This window comes from Olea europaea, chromosome 3 (genome assembly GCF_002742605.1).
Source record: "Olea europaea var. sylvestris chromosome 3, O_europaea_v1, whole genome shotgun sequence".
Lineage (NCBI taxonomy): Eukaryota > Viridiplantae > Streptophyta > Magnoliopsida > Lamiales > Oleaceae > Olea > Olea europaea.
In genome coordinates this window covers 9027257-9050061 of record NC_036239.1, presented here as the reverse complement: position 1 = coordinate 9050061, position 22805 = coordinate 9027257, and the positions used below count along the sequence as shown (strand labels likewise).

Here is a 22805-nt window from a genome sequence, read left to right as displayed (position 1 = left end):
CCCACTACCTCCCAAAAATAACTAATTTGAATAATACCCTATAAACTAATTAAATAATTTAATCATGTAATTAATACTTTCTAAACAATCAAAACCATAAAACCCAATTCAAACTCCCGATACCCAAAAATTTGGTATTACCCTCTTCTCGCCAAGATGCACACAGAGTACGTTACTTTCTTTGAACTTTGTCACCTTTTCGAGTGTTTGTTACTTTCTTTGAATTTTTGTCACTTTTTGAATGCTTATCAATTTTTTAAAATTTTGTCACATTTCTAATTGTTCATCACCCTTTTTTTTTTGGATTTGTGCAATTTTTTTAGTGTACGTCACTTTCTTTGATTTTTTGTCACTATTTCGAATGTTTTCTCTCATTTTTTTCTACTTTTCTCACTTTTTTTTTAATTTTAAAATTTGTATTACTTTTGTGAGTGTATGTCACTTTCTTTGGATTTTTGTTACTTTTTTCAAATGTTTGTCACTTTTTTTTTTCAATTTATATCACATTTTAAGTATATGTCACTTTTTAGTGTTTATCAGTTTTTATTTTTTTGTCATTTTTTTAATCAATTTTTAATTTGTACTTTACTTTTTTACCTTTTTAATTTGTATGTAAAAAAGTGACATTTTTAATAAAAAAAAGTAACACTTAACTTTACAAAGTATTTTTTCCTTCCAAAATATTTTTCATATGATTTTTCAAAACACATCTAATTTTTGAGTATTTTTGTAAGTTGCCCTTTAATTATTGCGTGGGAAGTGACCCGAAACTTCGACATTCCATACAAATGCCACATTTTCCACCACTTAGACACTTCATTGAAATTGATTATTTCTTTCAAATTTTATATTTATAGTATAAAAATCTAACAAAAGTATCCTGAGTGTGATAGAGTTTTTAGTTCAGTCTTACAAAGATTGTAAACAAAAAGGCTATGTTATGTTTCAAGATCCTCTTGCCACTTTCTAAAAAGCCTCGTGTGTTGGAGTGAACAACATTGAGAATTTCTACGATGTTATTCAATTATCTCCAGATTATGGTTTATCAGTAGTACCTAATCCATTAATCTGAACGATGAATTTAGACAAATGTGAATATTGTTAGGTTTCTCTTCGCGGGAATACCATCATTTCCATCCTTGTTTAGTAAACTGAACTTTCATTCCTTGAGTATAATGGAGTTTTCTGAATGCTGATAAGTAACGCAGAGGGCAAGAACTGGATCGATGAAATTGAAGGATGTTAAATGATATTTTGATCATCCAATTGAAGATGCAGCTAGGCATTAAAAGCATCGAGAAGAAAATATTGGAGAAAAGCGAGATTTTAACTTGTACAAGCGGTGACGAAGAAAGGGAACAGGCTAAGGCAGATATACACAAGTTTCAACAAGAACTTGCCAAGATTTATGTCTTTCATTCATAACGAATACTTTTTTTAGTGTAACAGAAACTAATAAATTTAAAATTTTTAATGTTAGAGTGCTTTGAATTTTTTATATTAAATGGTAAATATTCTTGCTTCCATTAGTTGGTAAATTAAGAGAAATTATTATTCTGAAATCTAACTAAGAAGAGGGAGAGTGTCAAGGAAATACATAACCGAAGTCTCATCTCTAACTCAAATTTTCATTGACAAGCGATTGAAGTTATGTTTGAGTTTTGTTGCAGCTACTCGTATTTGGTATTCCGCTCTTCGAAATGATGCGAAGACTTATTGCACGAATTTTGATCCAACCATTCTTGTCAAAAAAAGTGAAATTGACAAGAAAACTAATCTATTTTGATATTGCAATCGTATTTGTCAAATTTGCCTAAATTTGTCTATGAAATATTTCATTAAAATGGCCCTACAACTATTTTGGTTAACGGAATAGACATATTCAAGAAAATAATTTGGGGAAGAAAATTTTCATTTTGATAAAAAGAGTAGACTAGAAATAAAAAATTCTTGATTAGAGTACTCAATCTTAAGTTCAGTCTAATTCAACAAAACTTACCATGAGCTTTAGAATCTAATTTCTCACATCTAGTCTCTTCTATAGTCACTCGAGTTACTATTATACATAAAGACATGTTTTGAGCAGAAAAGGAGAAATTTTTTCATGGATTAAAGATTGACCAAACAAAAAACGTTTCTTATAAAGTAAAGCCTTGTTAGGTTTTAGTCTTAATTTTTTTTTAAAATTCATTTTTAATCACGCTTTTTATAGAATTGACAACTTTTCAATTATATATTTCATTAATTTCTATCAAAATTTACTAAAAATTTAATTTTTAATTACACCAAGTAAGAGCTTAATCAAGTATTCTACTTTAGATATACATCAACACTATATTTTTAGCAAATTTCACATGAGTCCAATAAAAATTAAAAGATGGAAAGTCTGAATAGTGCATTTTCAAAGATTGCTAAACTAGCCTTAAATTTTTCTAGCAACTAATGAATGCATGTTTCATTAATTACACATTTATAAAAGTATATTTTAAGCACGATGAGATTCCATAATTTAAACATTTTAGCATAAAATAGGATCTCTACCTTCAAAATCGAATGTAAAAGTTTTCTTTCATTCGACTCAAATAGGTATATCAAATAGAGAAAGGAGTTCTTGCTTGCAATTCTAGAAAATTCCAAAGTAATAATTTGGGGGATTATGGGTGTAGCCAAAAAAAAGTTGAAGGGAAAGTTAATACAAGACATAAGACAGGGACTAGCCTGCAATTTTTCATTCTTTTACACTTTCGTAAGTTGTAACAAAGGGCTTGATCCGGCTTCAAAACTCAGAAGTGCCCTCAAAATTCTGCCGTGATATAATAGTCCCACTGAGTCCACCGTGTCCAAATCCTTGCGAAACCCAGTTCCGGCGTTCTCCCCCCTTGTAGGCTTGTACTCTGCAGAAAATCCATTTACACCGACAGACTGAGGGAATTATCGATAGAGAGCCACAGATGGAGGTGGAGATGGAGCCGAGAGTGAAGCCATTGGCCTACAAAGTGAAGGCCATGTCAAGGGAATCCACTGCCCAGAAGGCCACTCATGTACTCGACACTGACCTACGCAACCACTGGTCAACTGGCACCAACACAAAGGAATGGATCTTACTCGAACTCGATGTAAGTCAAATTCCTGTTTACATAACTTGCGACTTTTCCCTGCTTTTGTTTTGGGATTTGAACTTCCTTTTTAGCTTATTTCAGTGAAACTCCTTCTGGGTATTTGTTTTTTCCTTGAACTGATTGGAATTAAGGTTGCATGTTGTGGGGTGGTTTACAATTTGAATTAGCCAGGAAAATAAGCCACTGATTCAATTTTAATTTGTTTTTTTCTGCGGTTAGGCGGTGATTGGTACCATCGAGTTGGAATTAATAAATGTCATTGGATTTTGAATTTATTATTACAACGCCCGGAGTTCCGTTCTCAGTTAGCAATAGTAGAGAATCTTTTGCCGGTACCAGTATCTGTGTTTAAGCCCCCAAGTCGAAGTTGACACTAAGTTTAACGAGTGTATTCTTTTGTCGAATGGTTAACTACATTGAAATGATAATAAGTTATTGATATTATGACTTGCAGTAGTAAGTTATGGGAAATTTAATTCTTACTGTGCTATTGAACCGAATTGTTATTCAAGAGTACGGTAAGTTATTCTGAAGTTCAAATGTGATGGATGTTCAGGAATTTCCTCTTTTGGGCCAAGTGCAAAATTTACCTCATTTTTTATTTTTTTTAAAAAGGAGATCTACCGATGTTTAATCTATGAAGTTAGAATCACCAGTAATCAACTTTAGCATGTGTAGAGTATGCCTTACATGAATGTAAGAGAAGAAAGCCATCTATTGATCAAGGGACATATTCTTTTCTAGTTTAGATCATAATACATATCTATCTTAGTGAGATATACCCCATCTGTAAATAGGTGGGTAAAGTTTTTTTAAATATGTAGCTACACATGATCTAAAAAGTGAACGGTGAAGAGTTGAAATTCGTTGGAAGTCTTGTTATTGTTCCTCAGATTATCAGCAAGCTGACAATTTGAAGGGAAATCAGCTCTCGTGTTATGCTATTTCAAAAATTGCAAAAGTGGAAATCATGATCATAGATTCACATATATTCATAGACCAGACATTCAGTGACATTAATCTCACTAGTAGAAGATGATTTTATTTTTTTCATTTCTTTGTAAGCTTACAAAATGTAATTAAATGTTTGTAACATTCATTTATATAATTATATACTGTTTTGAATTAGTTCTTTGTCAAGAAAACTTTCACACGCTGAGACATCCTTTAGTTTTCCTGGATAGTTACGAAAGTTTGTGGTCGTCGATTTGACCTTTTATTTCCGTGAAATATGAAATAACTCCATCCCAGCGGCAGGTACATTTACAGCCTTTTGGGTACATGGGAATGTAGGGGAAGGCAATTGATATTTAAAGTTGTAGTTAATGATTCCATCTTATACACTTGTGTATCCAAGCTAGTTAAGAAAGGATTTAAGTTTAACTCATCCACTAAACAGAGTCTTTGAGGACACATAATTATTCTCTATATCTGGTGTTAATTCAATGGCTAACTTGAAGGTTTTAAACCAGCAATGAATCTAAATGGTAATTAAATGCAGCCATCATTTGCCTTCTCACACTGCTGGAAGTTTTAGGGAGAGACCTTTACTTGAAAGAATATCATGGTTTTTTAATTGTAGAAATTACAATTCTTTTTAGTTTATCCTGTTTTGTTAATTGTATGGATCATGCCTTCTTTTGCACTTTTAAGATAAATTAAATGATAAATCTATATTGATGGCTGCTTGCTTATTGAACATTACCTAAACAACTGTCATCACTTGTTCTCCTGTTTTTGTTTGTAGGAACCATGTCTGCTTTCACACACAAGGATATATAACAAGTCTGTGTTGGAGTGGGAAATTTCAGTTGGCTTGCGTTACAAGGTTAGTGTAACATTAATTTGATGAAGATGAGCTCATCTGTTAAATTTTATTTATTTTAAGTTGGATATAGAGATTTGATTTTGAATTAGTTACACTAATTCTAACCAACAATGGCTTGTCTTTGTGAAATTATGATTTTCTTCACAGTTCTTCTCAACTGTCAATTAAATGTCTATAGTAGTCAATGTTTAGATAATCAATTTTGTGCGGTAATGGGAGTGCAAGAGCAACACCGTTTGGGAACTTGAGGTACAAGATTGTCTTATGAGTCATTAAAAATGAATATTAATAATTAGTATTTCAAAATATGTAAAGTGTGGTTAGGCGGTAAGGTCAAGTTTCAAGATTTACGATCCTAGACATGAATTTTTTCTTATTTTTAATATTATTTTATTATTCTAAATTTTATTATAAACAATAAAATCATGCATATCAAACATCTAAAATCATAAAAACTATAATTGCTTATTAATTCCTACAACCATACAATTTTTAACTTTCCAAAAACTAGGCCATTTTCAAATTTCTAACTAAACAATTCCTGCTCAATAGATTCATAGGAACTTCATAAATACTTTCGATATTTCAAACAAAAATTGGGCCAAGACTTCAAATAACATATTTAATATTAATTTGGTCAAAAATATGTCCAAAAATAGCCTATAGCGTTTTTAGATTTTTGTGTCGAGGCCTACATTAATTACTAGGTCCTACTGTCCAAGAAACGAGTCCAAAAAATTGATATTTCTTTTTCATCAAGCTAAGCTTCATCCCTATAAACTGAGGGTCACACCAATCTTTTTTACCTTATGCTGTAATACACACTCACAAACATATAAGGACAGTTGGATTGTTTGATGGGAAGGGGATAGCTGTGTTTATACATGATAATAAAATATTAGTTACATAAACAATGATATAACTATGCCCGTGTTTGAGCTCTATTTTTTGAGAATATATTTTGTAAAAAGGTGATTTTTTTGTAGAGTCTATAATTAGAAAATAAGAAAAGGTTTTGAGTTTACATGCAAAATTATTTTAATGAGAACGTGTGGTTGAGATTAAGTACGGGGAAAAAAGAGTTTTAAAGAGTGGAGCTCTATCTTGGACCATATTATTTTAATTACAAAAATGAAAGCTTAGTTTATTGGTGTTGTTTTAATCAGAAAAATGAATATATCTACAACAGCTAAGTAGAGAGTAAGTTACTGATTCTTCAGCTTGTTGCCATACAAAGTGCTCTGACATTGCCAAGACGAGTGTGCAATTGGTGTTTTTGATTTTGCTATTATGCTAACACTTTTTAGATGGACATGTGGCATATCTAACAACCACAAATGAAGCCACATTTCAACTAAATGGGGTCGACTACGTGAATCATTTTTGTTTTATTTGGTTCAATTCATCTCTAAGTCTGCTAGGAGATTCTATGCAGCTAAATCTTTTGCATTCAATCGTCATGTTTGTTTTGACTTATGCCTTCCAAGACTTTCAACCAAGATCACACCATTCTTGTGAATAAGGTTTATTTCGGTCTACACAAGGCATGGCCCAACAACTTGAGTCTTCTCTCGATTTAGCACAATTGGTGCCACCTCCCCGTATTGGCATGACCACATTGGTTAAATTTATTGAAATGAATATTTTGCACATTACATCCATCATTCTTACAAACTTGGTGATGAGGCTAAATGGCTGCAACCTATAGAGTACATGAGAGTGGGGGTAATTTTTTTCCTGGGAGCATTATTATGGAGTATAGAGGATAATAATCATTATTTTTTATTATTTCCTGTGATGCTTTTGGATTCTTAGTTTTGGTGGAATTCAAAATAAGTTACTAGGTCCTTTGTTAAGTGACGTAAGTCTAATTATGTTTTCTGGTGGTTCATGTTAATTTAGGATTAGTTGGTAGTCATAAAAGTCTAAGGACCAGCGAGCAACTATTTTATTTTGTGCCCCTGTAATAATTCATCATTTGTGCCAAAACTTATGTACTGTCCACTTTGAAAGAGTTTCTGCCCTCTTTATGTGGCGTCCTTAGGAATCGAGCTCAAGGCCTTTGCCTTATGAGAGATTTAAGTTGAATTCTGGTATAAATTGGACAAGAGAGCATCTGCCCTCTTATTCCCTCACGGATTTATATCACATTGTATAGGATTTGAACCCAAGACCTCTGTTTTGTGAGAGATTTAAGTTGAATTCTGATACCAATTGGATAAGATACTCTCCTAGAGAGGATAATATATGAGTTGATGACTTGAGCACAGAGGTCGATACCTAAGTCGTTAACTCATACGTACCGTTCGCTTTGAGAGGATAACTGCCCTCGCCCGTCTCAACTTTGTCTCACGTTCCCAGAATTTGAACTAGGAGGCATAAGAGGGCAAATAAAGTGGACAATACGTAATGAGTTAGCGGTTTAGGCACAGAGGGGCTTGGTCGTTAAGGTGTCTTTTTGGAGAAAATTGGAATCCAAGGCTCATATTGTTCTGTAATTAATATACATAGGATAATTCCTCAAATATAAACTCATCATTTTTTAATTAATTTCATCGTTGACGATCTTAAACTTACATTGTTCTTTATTAATATTTAAGGGTATTTTCCCTTTGGTGACGTGTTACATACTTTGCTCATACCAACCTTTTAAAGCTTCAATGTATTGCTACAATCACACTCAATTTCATCGAATGGATTGAAATTAAGCTGTTGTTGTGCATTTTTATATAATGCTATCATCATTTTGTGCTCCTTATCATGTTTCTATTGACAGCCAGAGACATTCGTAAAAGTTCGTCCTCGCTGTGAAGCACCTCGACGTGACATGATATATCCAATGAATTACACTCCTTGCCGCTATGTTCGAATATCTTGTATGCGTGGAAACCCAATAGCTATTTTTTTCATTCAGGTACTTATTTAAATCTGTCCTGCACCTCCTTCTTTTGGATTTTAGCACCTCTGTTACCGGTATTTGCCTTATGCTGTGCTGATTGATTTTCGCTGCATTTAGGATTCACCACTGAGTTATCGTATTCTTCACGGTTAAATCAACCTGCTCGCTTATTCATGTTATGATTATATTTTAAGAATCTTTATGTCTCTTTCAGTTAATTATGGATGTTAATCAAGATTATGGATGTTATATATTTGTTGTCTACTTGAAATGAAACTTAATGATTAGTAACTTTTGATTTCATGACAAAAATAGAAGATATTTTATTGAGAAGAGGTGCAATATCAAAGGGCAACCCTAATATATGATGGAAAAGTAGATGTAAAATATAATACATAGAAAAGAGCTCTCCAATTCATTGCTAGCAAGTTTGAGAAATCCTTTGAAAACCTATTCCTGCATATTTTGTTTTTATCGAGTGGTTGTACCAATAAATTATGTTTTATATTCCTGATTGCAGCTGATTGGGGTTCCTGTTACTGGTCTGGAGCCAGAGTTTCAGTCAGTTGCTAATTACTTGATACCACACATAGTATCACATAAACAGGATGCTCGTGATATGCATCTTCAGGTGAAACACTGTTAAAATAACTAGCACCAGAGTACATTGTATAATTGTAGTGTTCATGGTTTAGCTCCTTGTGTTGTTTCTTTCTAACTATTAGTTTGTAGTTGCTTCAAGACGTGACAAGTCGGTTAGTCAAGTTTCTTCCATACATTGAGGTATACATTTACTTGATTTACTAAACAATATTGCATGCTATTCTCACTTAAAAACTGAAATTCTATTGACCATGTAATATTATAACTGTGCAGACAGATATTAATAACTTTCCAGAAGATCCTGAATCCACTATGCGTTTTCTTGCTATGGTTGCTGGTCCCTTTTATCCTATCCTTAACATTGTAAACGAAAGGTTGGTATAGTAGCATTTCAGCTGCATCCTTTGTTTTTCGCTAGTTGATGTATCTAACCAGTTGTGGGATCCATTAGTTTAAACATGTATATACCACAATAAGTTATGTACAAATACAAAATTGTGGTGTGTAATTAGTAATTTTTACGTCATTATCCATAACATTGAAAGATCATTTGTGAGAAATCACTATTTCCTTGACCTTTGGCAGCAAGCATTGATGACGTATCTTGAAGCTCAGATTAAGCTTCATAGCTTTCTCTGAGGCCTACTTAACTATTGAAGTTTTTTTGGTAAAAGTATTTGGCATGTAGTTCAATTCTAAAAGGTGTGACGTAGAACTGAGGAACAGAAACATGAAGAGAAGAGAAAAATAACATAAAGGCAACGAGATAAGAATTTGGACAGTACATAAAAAAAATTTGGATTCTATATTTTAATAAACATCTTGACCGCATGAAATTACTTGATACATTTAATTTCCTCAGAACCCTTTCCTTTGTAGTGAAAGTGCCCATAAAATGCAAAGAGGGATCTGTCCCCAACCTTTTCATGCTCTTCTAAGGAAACTAGTTTTGATAAGAGATTTAGTGTATCACATAAGAGGTCAAAAGAGGATCGAGAAAAGGACCTCGTTATTTTTTCCATGCAGCATTGAGTAATAGGTTGCTACTGTTCACACCTGACCTTTTAATAAAGGGAAGCAGGAAGATATATCTTTCTCGTACCATGTCATCCTATTATACTACTTTCCAGGGCTGCTAATTATTTGGAAAAAGACCACTGTGTGGTTCCCCTGTTTGATGAACTTGCTTGCATAGGTAGGAACTTCTGCAATTTGTTTATTCATTTTTGTAAGTTTTGGTCTTAGAAGATCAAGTTCTTATTCTAATGTACAATACAGATCAAATAAATCACTTTACTAAATTTTTTTTAGCACTTAGTTTCTTGATTTCTATTTGATATTGCCTTTTTGTTTTCATCTACCCATGCTGTAAAAGACCCGATAAATTTTTGGCATTGTAACAATCATGCGAGAAAATAGTTCTTTTCAATTGTTTTCTGTGCCATGGCAGAGAAAATGAGAGGTTGGCTGCAAATATTTCTGACTATGAAGCTTTTAAGACCAATCCTCTATCAACAGCTTTGACTGTTTCCTCCAATTTTGAGGTATAACTGCATGCATGCACTTCTGTTTGTGATAAACTAAGAGAGAATTATTGTTATTGTTATTCCCTGAATGAAGGAAAGCATACAGTTAAATACATACACAGGCAACCAATTAAGACTCCCACTAATTTTGTAATTTTGTTACATAACAAATTTTTCATCCACTAAACTAGGAAAAAACTAGTGAAAGTCAAATTAGGTAAAAACCTACCTAAATTCTCATTTAACATAAAACAGTATAAAGCAGCTAAGTATGGAAAATATTCCTAGATCCTAGGATTAACTTTATTTGGAATTTCTACATTCTCTTTCAAGCTAGGTTGTATATGCTGACCATGTCCAGCTTGTTGATCAGATCATCAAAGTTAATCCTAGGTAGAGCTTTAGTAAGGACTTCTGCAATTTGAGAACCTGTTGGAACATATATCAGTTCAGCTATCGTATATATTAGATCCAAAACTCATTTTCAACCATACATTTTCGTATAAAATAATGTTACATGTAAACTCAAAACTTTTCTTTATTTTTTAACTACACATTCTCCAAAAAATTACTATTCCAAAACACATTTTCTCCCCAAATCTCATTTTACTGGAACCCAAATAGGGGCAAAGTTTCTATAGCACTTCTCCTTTTCTTCCCAATTGCTTTTATTTTGTGCATGGATTCTTTTTAAGCCTCCTTCTTTGCTAAAATTGAATCTAAGTACCTAAGGCAATAACTTTTGAGGAAAGCGCAATAGTTATAGTAACTTGGTTATCTTTACTCCTACTATTATTATAAAGGTGTTGAAGACTCTTAACGACTTAAGCTTTTGAATGGGTTGATTAACATGGCTCCCTAGTCTAGCAAAAGATGTTGAGTTCAAGTATTATTGTCACCCATTTATAAAACTTGTGCACATTTCAAACCGTTGATCTAAGATTGGACCTAGTCTGAACATGCAGGGGCGTGTTAATAAGGGTTTAAATGGATATATGTGGCCCATCTCCTTTCTAACAACTTAAGCTCTTAAATAAGATGGTTAACATAGTATGAGAGTTTCAAGCAAAAAACCTGAGTTCAATTATCACCACCGCCCATTTTTGAAAATTTTGCACTTGTCAGATCTTTGATCAAAATTAAACCTGGACGCAGTACACAAGCATGCTGAAGATAAGGATTTAAATTAATGCACATGAGCCATTTATAACAACTTAAACTTTTTTAGATGAGATTGTTAACAAATGGCATTGCATGTACCGTGTCTTGGTTCTATTCAACTGAAAACCTTTATATTTCCAATGCTTCTAAAACTAGAGGCATGAAAAGAAAGGGAAAAAAAATTCTTCTACATTCAAATAATTTCTATGTTCTCCATATTTTGATCGTATACATTTTACAAGTAAAGTTTACTTGACTATCGTTTAATAAATACTGTGCAAGAGACTTGTGATTCATGACTGATTGTACCTTTTTATTTTATTCATGCTCAGCCAAGAAGATCACGCAACACGTCATCAATGTTCTTATCCAAATCTAGTCACTTGGCCTTCCGTCCAGAGGCAGTCTTCACATTGCTTCGAAAGGCTTACCGAGATTCAAGCCTTGGAACCTTGTGCAGACTGGTGAGATATTCTCTTTCTATTTTTAGTTCTCTCTTCTTCTTTATTTATTTATTTATTTTTTTGATTTAATTCTTGTTGGTTTTTGAAAAGAAAATATTATATTTTGGACCAATTAGATAAAAATTAAGATTGGATGCCTCTCCTTTTTGTTTTGTTGATCAATGCTTCTGGAAACTGTGCATCTCTTGGAGCCTTTTTCCCCTTATGTGATGCTTCCCACGTTTTAGGCATCAAGAATTTTGCTGAAGCTCATGGAGCCAATGACAATGCAAGAAGCATCTGATCCAGCTGCTGAAATTTCATCATCTGTTGCTGAGGAGGCAACACGATCTGAGGATTGTGGTCATGTTTCCTTAATTGACTACTCAAACTTGTTTGGGGAGGAGTTTCAAATTCTGGATGATCATTGGGATACTATCTACCTTAGTGTCTTAGATTCTGGGGCTGTTGAAGAAGGAATTTTGCATGTTCTTTATGCTTGTGCATCTCAGGTTGGTTAAACTAAGACAAATTGTTGTCCTTAACGCAAATTAATTAGGTTTTGCTAGTTATTATGTCTTGACCTCAATCAAAAACTAAAATTCAACTGTGGTTACAGCCTTTGCTCTGCGGCAAGCTGGCAGATGGAACTTCTGACTTTTGGTCAGCATTACCACTAGTACAAGCGTTGCTGCCAGGTTCTACAGCTAGTATCAGTTTGCTATCTAGAATTATTTAATCCTGCTAGAACCACTAGATTCTAGAGAAGTATCAAGTTCATTTATAGTTATGTAAGACTTAAAGCTTAAACATATTGGTTGTGCTACTACAATGTAGTCTGTTTTCTCTAATAAAACAAATTGGAAGTCATTCTACATGTATAACATATAAGAATGTTGAACAATTTTCCCTGTGCTTTTACCAGGCACTGTCTTTTCACTGCGTAAATTGTTTCTGAAAATTTTAACAATGTTATCCTTTCTGTCGAATATCCCATTTAAGTTGGAAGAATTTTTTATGGTGGACATCTTAATAATCAATAATCCGGGGGAAAATGAAAACTATCAACTTCAACAGGGTCTTGATTATCAAGCCCCCGTTTGACCCCCTTTAAAACTCCTTAATTTAATTTAATTTTTTCTGTATCCTATATTACACTCAAATCGAAAACTTTTCAACCACACAATCTTAAAAAAAAAAAAAACACTATTCCCCCATTATAAATCCAAATAATGGGGGCCAAACGGGGCACAAGTTTCCACATGCTTCTGGTAATTTTTGTGTGATCAGGTATGTTTCTTTCTGGTATATAAGACAAGGAAATGTTTCTTTATCTAGCCTATATTTTATTTTTATCCAAAAACGTATATATGCTTTTCTTTTACCTATAACTCTGCTCCTTGTCTTGCAAAACAAGACCTGTTCATATAAGATATGTGTATAACCACTTATTTGTAATTATATTCAATATTGAAAATTGCGTCAACTATTGTTTCATATCTAGGACTATTAAGATAAATTAATTTTGTATAAGAATGTAGAATATTGGGTGACAGATCCTAATTTCATGATTGGAGTGGAATATGAAACAATAAAACATAATTCTAAACTTCAACTTAATTAATCATTAAAAGGAAAGCATTGGTATTAAAATTATCTATCTGATGCATGTTCAAGGATTTCATGATCACTACTAACACTTCATTCTTTTTTTGTCTGCTGCAGCACTGCGTCCTACTATCAGTAGTCCTTACCTAATCGATGACAATTTCTCTCCGTGGAAACAACATTTTGTACAAAATGCCCTGAGTCAGGTATTTCAGTTGATTGAATATGAAATATTATTTTTGGCCAAATGTTTTCATGATAACTAATACTTGCCATAACCATTGTGCTTATAACTGCAGATTGTGGCAACTTCGTCTTCATCGGTCTACCATCCTCTGCTTCGTTCTTGTGCTGGCTATTTATCTTCTTTTTCACCAACTCATGTATGTTACTTTTGTGTCCTTTCTATTGATCCAAAATTTAATATCATTTTTTTGCTGCATGCTTCCTCTTTTCTCTGTCTTATATGAAGTATGTCCATGTGCAATAAAATAAGTATTATTCTAGCCAATCCATCATGGGCCTGACCTGGCCTGTAATTTATGTAGACATAGTTGACAATGCAAAAGTAGCTGAAATTGAAAATTTGGTATAAATTTAGCCATATATGGTGTTTGATATTTTTGTAGACACAAGTCTTCATAACTATGCATATCTCTAATTTATTATGAATGTCTCTATGCCTCCTATTAGTTTAGCACTTATCTTATGTGATGTGCTTGATATCACTTCTTTTTTGGTTTCTTCTGCTTAATTGCAGGCAATGATAAATTTCATTTGTATTACTATAAATCTATGTAAATATGATCAATGTTTCCTCAGATCTTTGTGGTGGTATTCCAAGTTTTGTGTTATTATTCATTCAAGTGTGATGCTTATGATAGGTTGGTCATGGAGGCAGGCATGCGAAGGTTTTGACATTGAAGAAATTCCTTGTTTATTATTGAATTTTTATTTGCTTGATTTACTTTCTCTGTCTCATGTACTCATGCTCAACATTACTTTTTTAGGTTTCAACCTGTTAGTTTAAAAACATTATGGTAAATTTCACTTTTTGAGTGAAATGGTGAAAAAATCAATGTTATACAGATATTTGTGTTGATATTCCAAGTTGTTGACATGAATGTAACTTTATCGGTTCTAGTCTTATCATGTCTTTGGTAGGCTAGTGGAACAAACAGAAGTATTTTAATAGAATATGCATGTGAAAATGAAAAGCCTCAGGGAAGCATCGTAGAATAGAAATGTATCTTTCCCTTAGAGATAGGTGAAAGGAATAGACCTTATGACATCATTAATGTATTACTATGTGTTTTGCAGCTCATAAAATTTGATGGCTAGATGTATAATTGAAAAATTATTTGCTTTAATCTCTCTTTCTTTTTGAAGGCGAAGGCGGCATGTGTCCTTATTGATCTATGCTCTGGCGTCTTAGCACCATGGATGGCTCAAGTGATTGCCAAGGTATCAGTTACCATCAAATTGGGTTTTGATTTTGGGAGCTTGTGTTGAAGATATGCACAAATAAAATTCTTTCCTCCATGGTAGTTCAAGATAGTATGAGTGCTGAAAACTCATTCTGTGGGATGTTGGAGAAGTCCATCTATAAGAATTCAATTTACTCATCGTTTTGCCGATGTTGAATCATACTCTTAGTTGTGCCAAAGCTGCACTCTGTTCTTGTTTAGTTTTGGTAGTTGCATCTTAGTTGTGCAATTTTCATTCATCTTTCAATGTTCAAGTGGGGGTTTAACTTGTAGAGACTGCCAGATCTTTTTCTATGTTGTTAATCTAAAGCTTTCCAGATTAGTACGAGACTGGATGGCTTCTCCACTCATTGCCAGTTAATTATGAAATTGATGTTTTAACATGGCATGATTCAATTGGCTAAGGTCCTAAGCTCGGTTCTTACAATGGCCTGTCTATAAAGTTGCTATTTGCTATCCTTCAAAGAATAATGAGTTAGGCTTGCATTTGAAGGGACTAAATTCATAACTCTTAAAACTCACGATTTTAGAAGAGGAGGTACTTTAATAGCTTTTGTTGTAACTTTTGTTTACATATTGAAAGTTCCATATTTTTATCGGATTGCAGGTGGACTTAACTATGGAGCTCTTGGAGGACCTTTTAGGTGTCATCCAGGTAATTTTTATGGTTTTTGAGCTTGCTTTTCATCCTTTTGGGTGATTTTCCTTAATTCTTATCATTGAGCTTTTCCTTTTGTTTACCATAGGATCATCTATAAAATATGGTCTGGCATACGTTTGGTTTTGCATAAGACGTGCTTATCTTTCATTTTGTTTTCCTTTTTGTGTTTTGGTTTTTCTTTTTTGTTATGTTTCTTTATGGTGGCAAATTGAATACCTAAGCAAAAGTATATCAATTTCAGAAGACTATTTATAAAAAGTACTGTGTGCACTGATCAGTGGGTAAAATCTAAATAATGATGCAAACTAAATACAAGTATAACGTATCTTCCAAATCATGCACAAATAGTGTATCATCCTGGTCTTGTGATATATTAATGACTTTTCATGGCATATCATTGTTGTACAGAAAAATATTAATCTTTTCCTTGAGCATTATATATATATATATATATATATTTTTTTTTTTTTGGATAAGTAATCAAATATTTTATTAATCATGGATAATACATAGGAAGTGTATTATCAATTAATATAAGACAGAAATGACATGAAATTGGTCAACCCGTCTATGCGAGTAATAGTCATAGCATTAAACCAAATATATAGTGTCAGATAAAACAATTCTTTAATCTGCTCTGTTGTCCGTGTATTATTGTTGAAACGACAACTATTTCTCTCCCTCCCAATACACGAAATGATGCATCCTGGGACGAGGTCCCAAACAATTTTGCTATTTTTATTGCGAAATCTTCTCCCCCATGCCTTCAAAACATCCTCCATACGCTGTGGAAACACCCAATCCATGTGTTGAGAAGCCAAAATATCGTTCCATAGGGTGCGAGCAACATCGCAATGAATGAACAAGTGGTCAATCATCTTCCCGTTCCTCCGACACATATAGCATCATTCCGTAACATATAAACCCCTGCATTGGAGGTTATCCACCGTTAACACCTATATCTTCACAACCGTCCATAGTAAAAATGCCGCCCGAGAGGGCAGTTTACAACGCCATACCTTCTTCCATGGCAATAAACTCTCCTCAGGTTCCAATAAAGATCTAAAATAAGAGCTTACTAAGAAAATGCCATCGCGTGCCAACCTCCACTTGCTACGATCACTTTCGCCCACCCTGACGTGCACCTCATACAAAGAAGTCAGAAGTAGTGCATAATCATCCAATTCCCAATCCTATAGACCCTTCCCCAAAACAATGTTCCAGCTGGGATTTCCATTATGCGCATATAAGACTTCATGCACCATAGCCTGCGGCATCAAAGTAATACGATACAGAGAAGGATACTCCACTCTTAATGGCCGATCTCTACACCAACAATCATCCCAGAATCTGATAGTATTGCCATTCCCCACCTCATACGTCAATCTATCCTGAAATTATCTCCACCCTCGTCGTATATACCTCCACAAACTCACTGCAGAAGAACCACGATCCTCGACTGAGCACCATCCCCCCTCTAGAACACCATATTTCGCCTCTATAATCTCTCTTCAAAAGCTTTCCCTCTCCACACCGAATCGCCAGAACTACTTACCCAGCAAAGCCTTATTAAACAATACAAGACTCCTCAATCCGAGGCCCCCGTTTTTATGGGAGAGCACACTACGCCCCAGTTAACCAAGTAAAGTTTCCTCTCCTTCCCTAAACCTTCTCATAGAAACTCCCTTTGAATCATCTCTAATCTTTTTGCCACAGTAACGGGGATAGGAAATAATGATAAGAAGTAAGTGGATAGATTCGATAGAGTGGACTTGATGAGTGTACGACGGCCTCCCTTTGAGAGGTACATACGCTTCCAACCTGCTAACCTCCTCTCCACCCTCTTCACAATACTATTTCAAATGTGTATGTTTTTAAACTGTGCTCCTAAGGGGAGCCCAAGATAGGACATAGGCAGTTGCGTAGTCCTACAATCCAATATGGCCGCTAACTCCTCCACATTAGCGACATCCCCAACTGTGATGGCCTCAGATTTCCCTAAATTAATTTTCAATCCAGATATAGCTTCAAAGCATAGTAATAGATGGCGCAAGTTTCTAAATTGCTCAGCCTTTGCATCACAAAAGATCAATGTATCGTCTGCAAATAGCAAACGGGATACCTGTGACTGGTTAATCATAAAGCCCTTCAACAGACTTTCTTCCACAGCTTTCTCAATCATCTTACTTAAAGCCTCCATAACAATGACAAACAATAATGGAGACAACGGATCCCCTTGCCTCAAACCTTTATTACTCTGGAAATAACCCTCAGGAGTGCCATTTACCAAAATCGAATACGAGACCGTAGATATACAAAAGTGAATCCAACGGCACCACTTGTCCCCAAAGCCACATCGCCTGAGCATATATAAAAGGAATCCTCAGTTTACGTGATCATAGGCTTTCTGAATATCAAGTTTACATAACATCCCTGGAATCCCTATACGTAGTCTCGAGTCAATACATTCATTTGTTATAAGTACAGATTTCAATATCTGACGCCCTTTGACGAAGGCATTCTGAAATTTAGACACCACTTTTTTCAACACCTCCTTTAATCTGTTAGCCAGCAACTTTGCAATAATCTTGTACACCCCACCAACTAAGCTGATCGGATGAAAATCTTTAATATCTGATGCTCCCGATTTTTTTGGAATTAGCACAATAAATGTAGTGTTAGAACTTCTCAAGAACCTGCCACACTGAAAGAAATAAGTAAAAACATCCACAATGTCCGATCGTACCACTTCCCAACAAGCCTTATAAAATGAGAATGAGAATCCGTCGGGCCCTGGTGCTTTATCATCATTCATGCTGAACACCACCTCCCTAATCTCCTCCTCCCCAATCTCCTCCTCCCCAAATGGTCTCTCTAACGAGCTTGCATCCTCCTCAGTAATAGTAGAGAAATCTAACCCTTCCAACTCTAGCCTCCAATCAAACTGCTCACGATACAAGTTTTGATAGAAATTCACCATTTGGGTCCCAATATCTTGTGGATCTTCATAAGCAACTCCGTCTACCACCAACATGGTGATAAAATTGTTATGCTTGTTAGAATTGGCAACTCTATGGAAAAACTGGGTACATTTATCACCCTCCTTCAACCACTTGACCCTAGATTTCTGACGCCAGGCTATTTCCTCCATCTCCACCAACCTCTCCAACCCTTCCCTTAATTCTCCACGTCTCTCCCTTTCATCCCCTACCAATCATTCACTTTCCTCCCTCTTATCTAGCTCTTCTATATCTAACATACATTGGTTTTTACACCAGTTTACATCTCCCACCACCTCCTCATTCCCCCTTTTATATCTCTCCTTAAGGTTTTCAATTTTTGATCGAACACATAACTGGGAGACCCCCTGAAATTGTAAGATGCCGACCAGTCCCGTACATGCTCCCTAGAGCTTTCTACTTTTAGCCACATCTTCTCAAACCTGAAAGATCTTCTTACACTACACCTCGCATTCCCAGCTAGTAAGATAGGGAAGTGATCAGAATACACCCTCCCTAATCTTCTCTGGGTAACCTTTAGGTACTTCTCTTCCCATTCCCCACTAATTAGAAATCGATCTATTCGTGATAAAATAGGCTGCTCCCGATTAGAAGACCAAGCAAAGTCTCCACCAATCAAAGGCAGGTCCACCAACATATTTTTCCTAATAAAATCTAAGAACTCCTCCATTGCCTTTGTTAATCTCCCACTACTTGATCTCTCAGTAAGAAATCAAATCACATTAAAGTCACGCCCAATACAAGTTGGATTGTTCCACCAAGCCATCATCCCACAATTCACCTCTACTCTCATCATCATTAGGCCTATAAACTCCTATAAATGTCCAATGAAATCCATCTTCAACATTTCTGAAGGAAAGCGATAAAGAAAATAATCCTTCACTAACCTCCTCCATATCAAGAGTTCTCGTGTCCCTGATGATCCCTTATATTGATACCCAACATGCTGTCCCCCCCATAAACTGCTCACAATAACCCTTGAGACGAACTCCAACTTAGTTTCTTGTAAACAGACTAAGTCCGCCCTCCATCCCCTTAGCAGATTTCGAACCCCTTATCTTTTCTCCGCTACATTAAGCCCCCTTACGTTCCAGCTAATTATTTTTGGCATCATCTTAACGCTTTGTCATCCCTCCCAAGCAATCCTTTCTTTGACTCGACACCCTTGCCACCACAATTTACCGACCATTCAAGCCGCTTAAGTTCACGGTCACCTTTTCTTCTTGTTTTACCGCCTGGTATACTCATCCCATGTCCCCTACTGGCCTCCAACTCCGCAAATAATTGTAACAGTCTACTTTCATATCCATCGTAGGACACACCAACCAACTTGCTGAAATTCTGAATTTTTTGAAGAGCCTAATTTGAAGGTGGGGGACCTTCAATCGCATGCACCTCTGTTGTTTCCTCTGCATGATGATATTCTAAGATGTCATATGGGTATCCCTCTGCTTCCTCCATCCGCTCAACATCACCGCCAGTTCCTCTTTTCTTGGCACCATTTGCCCACAACACTAGAGGTCAGTCTCTAATTCCTTTTCTTTTAGGGGCTTCGAATGCCTTCTATTATATGTGTTCTGAACCAAGGTGTTTAAACATGTCTCCTCATGCACTTCAGTTCAGTCAAAGCTCGACCGTCGACTAATATATGTCCCGTCTCTTTCGCAGCCGATAATAATCCGTCAGCTGGCGTCATGTCCATCATACCTAGTGTCTCCGACTCCAAATTCACCATATTCGGCTCCCCTATGTTAGACCAACGTCCCATCTCTTTATCTGCTTCGACCCTCGAGTCATTAACCCCCTTATCTTTAGTGGGGTCTACATCTGGTGATAGCTCCTTAAGAGCCAAGCTTTCTGCTTTCATGCCCTCCCCACACTTATGACAAAAGAGAATCTTGGATTCCGTTGCAGATCCACATCCCACAAGCCTAGATAATTCATCCAATTCTTCTTTCAACGCCTGGACAGGAGCCCTTATTTCATCACAATTTAGTATACCATCATAAGATCCTTCTACATGTGTTTCCTTAGGTTTATGCATCATACAAATGCCTTCATTATCACTCACAGCAACTACCTTTTCCTTTCGCATTAACACCCTTCGATCAACATTCTGCGTGGCATGTACATTTGCCGTAACTTCGACATATGTCATCCCTTGTCGTTGTCCTGCATTCACCGTTTGACGTTTGGCCTTGTCTCCAACTACAAATGAGTCAACTATAGCTTGAAACACTTGCGAGATCGAAGCCCATCCTTCGCCATTAACACCTTCCAGCACCATCACCACACCCTTTCGACGTCTATCCCCATACCATGCTATCATCAAGTATTTACCACGACTGTTCATGCAACGTTGTGCCAAAAAAGCTCTTGATGACTCATTAAATCTTGAGACAGTCATCCCGCCTACTAGCCACTCTCAGTATATCCACCATATTCACCATCCAGAGCGCGTCAAACCCTTTCCATACAGATTGCATTCGAGATCCTCGAACCCCACTCTGTCATCCTAATAGTGCCGAGATTATTAATAGAAACTTGAAACCCCTTTGCCTCCCCTAGAAACCAACGATTGAATACAAAACCGTATGCTTCCGCAAACTTTCTTCCCTGATTGTGTGTGAATGGTACATCAGATGGTATTGTAGGCATCATGGCTGGTTTGGAAATGTTCTGGCGAAGGTTCTGTCTTTTCGGTGTCGGTACGTGGCTGACACACACCGGCAGACACGCTGCTCCGGTGGCGCGTGCTCCTCCCCAGCCTACATCCCGCCTCGGAATCGCCTGCACTGCGCTCCGGTCAGGCGCGTCTGCCTGAATGGTGGCCGGATTTTGTGTGATCTAGGTTTGCATCCCAAATCGGTCCATCTGGGTCTATCCACTAGAATAGCCGTCGACCAGTGGCGTTACTCCATCTCAGGTGGTCACATCTCTGATTCCAGCATCAACTTGAGCGGCGGTGCTAGGGTTTCCACTTAGGGCCGCTGCTTGAAGGTGTGGCTGTATGTGTGGCGTGGGGCCGAATGAGTTAGGGTTTCTGTTTGACGCGGTATTGCAGTCGCTGGTGAGAGGAGGAGTTGGATCGGCAGTGGATTGCTGGTCATGGGTTTGGATATTAGGGAGGTCATGGGTTACGCAGGTTTCTTTCTTCTCTTGAGCATTATTGACTAAGGAAATGATTTACTATGCAAATTCTGTTGTCCTAGAGCTGATTTTTGGTATGTTTAATGGTTCTGGACTTGTTGTCTTCAATTTTGACCACTGTTAATCACTATATTGTGATGTTTGGAGGATGAGAAATTGTCTTTTTAGTGGTGGCCTTGTTTTTCCTTTTTGTTTGGCATGTTGTGTGTGTGTGCATGCATGGATCAGCATCAGATATTCAATATAAACTAATGCTGGCAACAGCAAAGTGGAAATAAGAGGCCTTTTTATGTTATTGGCCAAAATTTTAGAACCATGCTTTCCTTAAATTTCAAGATCTCTACGTTTGTCTGACAGGGTGTTCGTCATTCATTTTCTCGTGCACGTGCAGCGCTCAAATATATTGTCTTGGCACTATCTGGGAACATGGATGATATTATGGCAAAATATAAGGTAGTGCTGTTGATGGAATCTTGTCAACCCGCGTGCAGATTCTTATTATTATTATTTTTTTCTGGGAATAAATTGGCATAGTTCCTTTAATTATCAGTTTTTGTTGCTAGTAAGCTTCTTATGATGTATTTCAGGATGCTAAGCACCGGATTCTTTTTCTGGTGGAGATGCTAGAACCTTTTCTAGATCCTTCCTTAACCCCCTTAAAGGGTATTATAGCTTTTGGAAATGTTTCCTCAACTTTCGTTGAAAATCAGGAACAGAATTGTGCCATTGCATTAAATATAATTCGAACAGCCATAAGGAAGTCTGTAGTTCTTCCGTCATTGGAAGCTGAATGGAGGCGTGGATCAGTTGCTCCTAGGTAATAATATTAACAAGCATTACATTGTCTGTTCCCACAAGAGAGTGCTCAAAGCATCCCACCCCCACTCCCCCCCACCCTGGCGAATATCTTAGAAAAATAACTTACAGATATGTAGGGTTTATGTTTGATGCTTAGGTGATGGTTGCCATGTAGATGGAGGTTGTTTGGATTGCCTTGTTAGTACTTGGCGAGAAGAGAAGAAATAGAAGTATCTCTTTAATTTGTGTCTCTCTTTGACTAACGCCTTTGTACACCTTTTGCGTTGAAGCCAAAAACCATTTAATAAATCGAACTCACAGGAGTCAAAAGGAAAGGGACATGTACCTGACATCTGGAAATAAAAGAGTGCAACATATGAAAATATGAAATAAATGGGGAAGTATAATTGTTCTTTTGGATAAAGGATTCTTCAACTTCCCACGCAATCTCCTTCAATTTCTTGTGGAGGAAAAGTTTTTTATCTCATGGCAATGTCTTGTG

The 22805-nt window shown here is 36.0% G+C and overlaps 1 protein-coding gene across 2 annotated transcripts in view; it reads left to right on the top strand.

Annotated features, from left to right (window-relative positions):
* The first annotated feature begins 2762 nt into the window (after positions 1–2762).
* LOC111385283 overlaps positions 2763–22805 on the top strand; it is a 32468-nt gene continuing 12425 nt past the window's right edge. Inside the window, exons 1-16 of one of the 2 annotated variants that reach the window (XM_023009668.1) lie at positions 2763–3116; positions 4867–4947; positions 7724–7861; positions 8367–8477; positions 8579–8629; positions 8723–8823; positions 9900–9993; positions 11469–11600; positions 11828–12091; positions 12199–12277; positions 13305–13393; positions 13487–13570; positions 14577–14651; positions 15282–15329; positions 21863–21958; positions 22093–22322. In XM_023009668.1, coding sequence (XP_022865436.1) covers positions 2952–3116; positions 4867–4947; positions 7724–7861; positions 8367–8477; positions 8579–8629; positions 8723–8823; positions 9900–9993; positions 11469–11600; positions 11828–12091; positions 12199–12277; positions 13305–13393; positions 13487–13570; positions 14577–14651; positions 15282–15329; positions 21863–21958; positions 22093–22322 — 1838 coding nt within the window. In that variant the 5' untranslated portion in view covers positions 2763–2951. Of the gene's footprint in view, positions 3117–4866; positions 4948–7723; positions 7862–8366; positions 8478–8578; positions 8630–8722; positions 8824–9899; positions 9994–11468; positions 11601–11827; positions 12092–12198; positions 12278–13304; positions 13394–13486; positions 13571–14576; positions 14652–15281; positions 15330–21862; positions 21959–22092; positions 22323–22805 lie in introns of those variants that run through there. The other variant, XM_023009674.1, reaches the window with a different exon arrangement.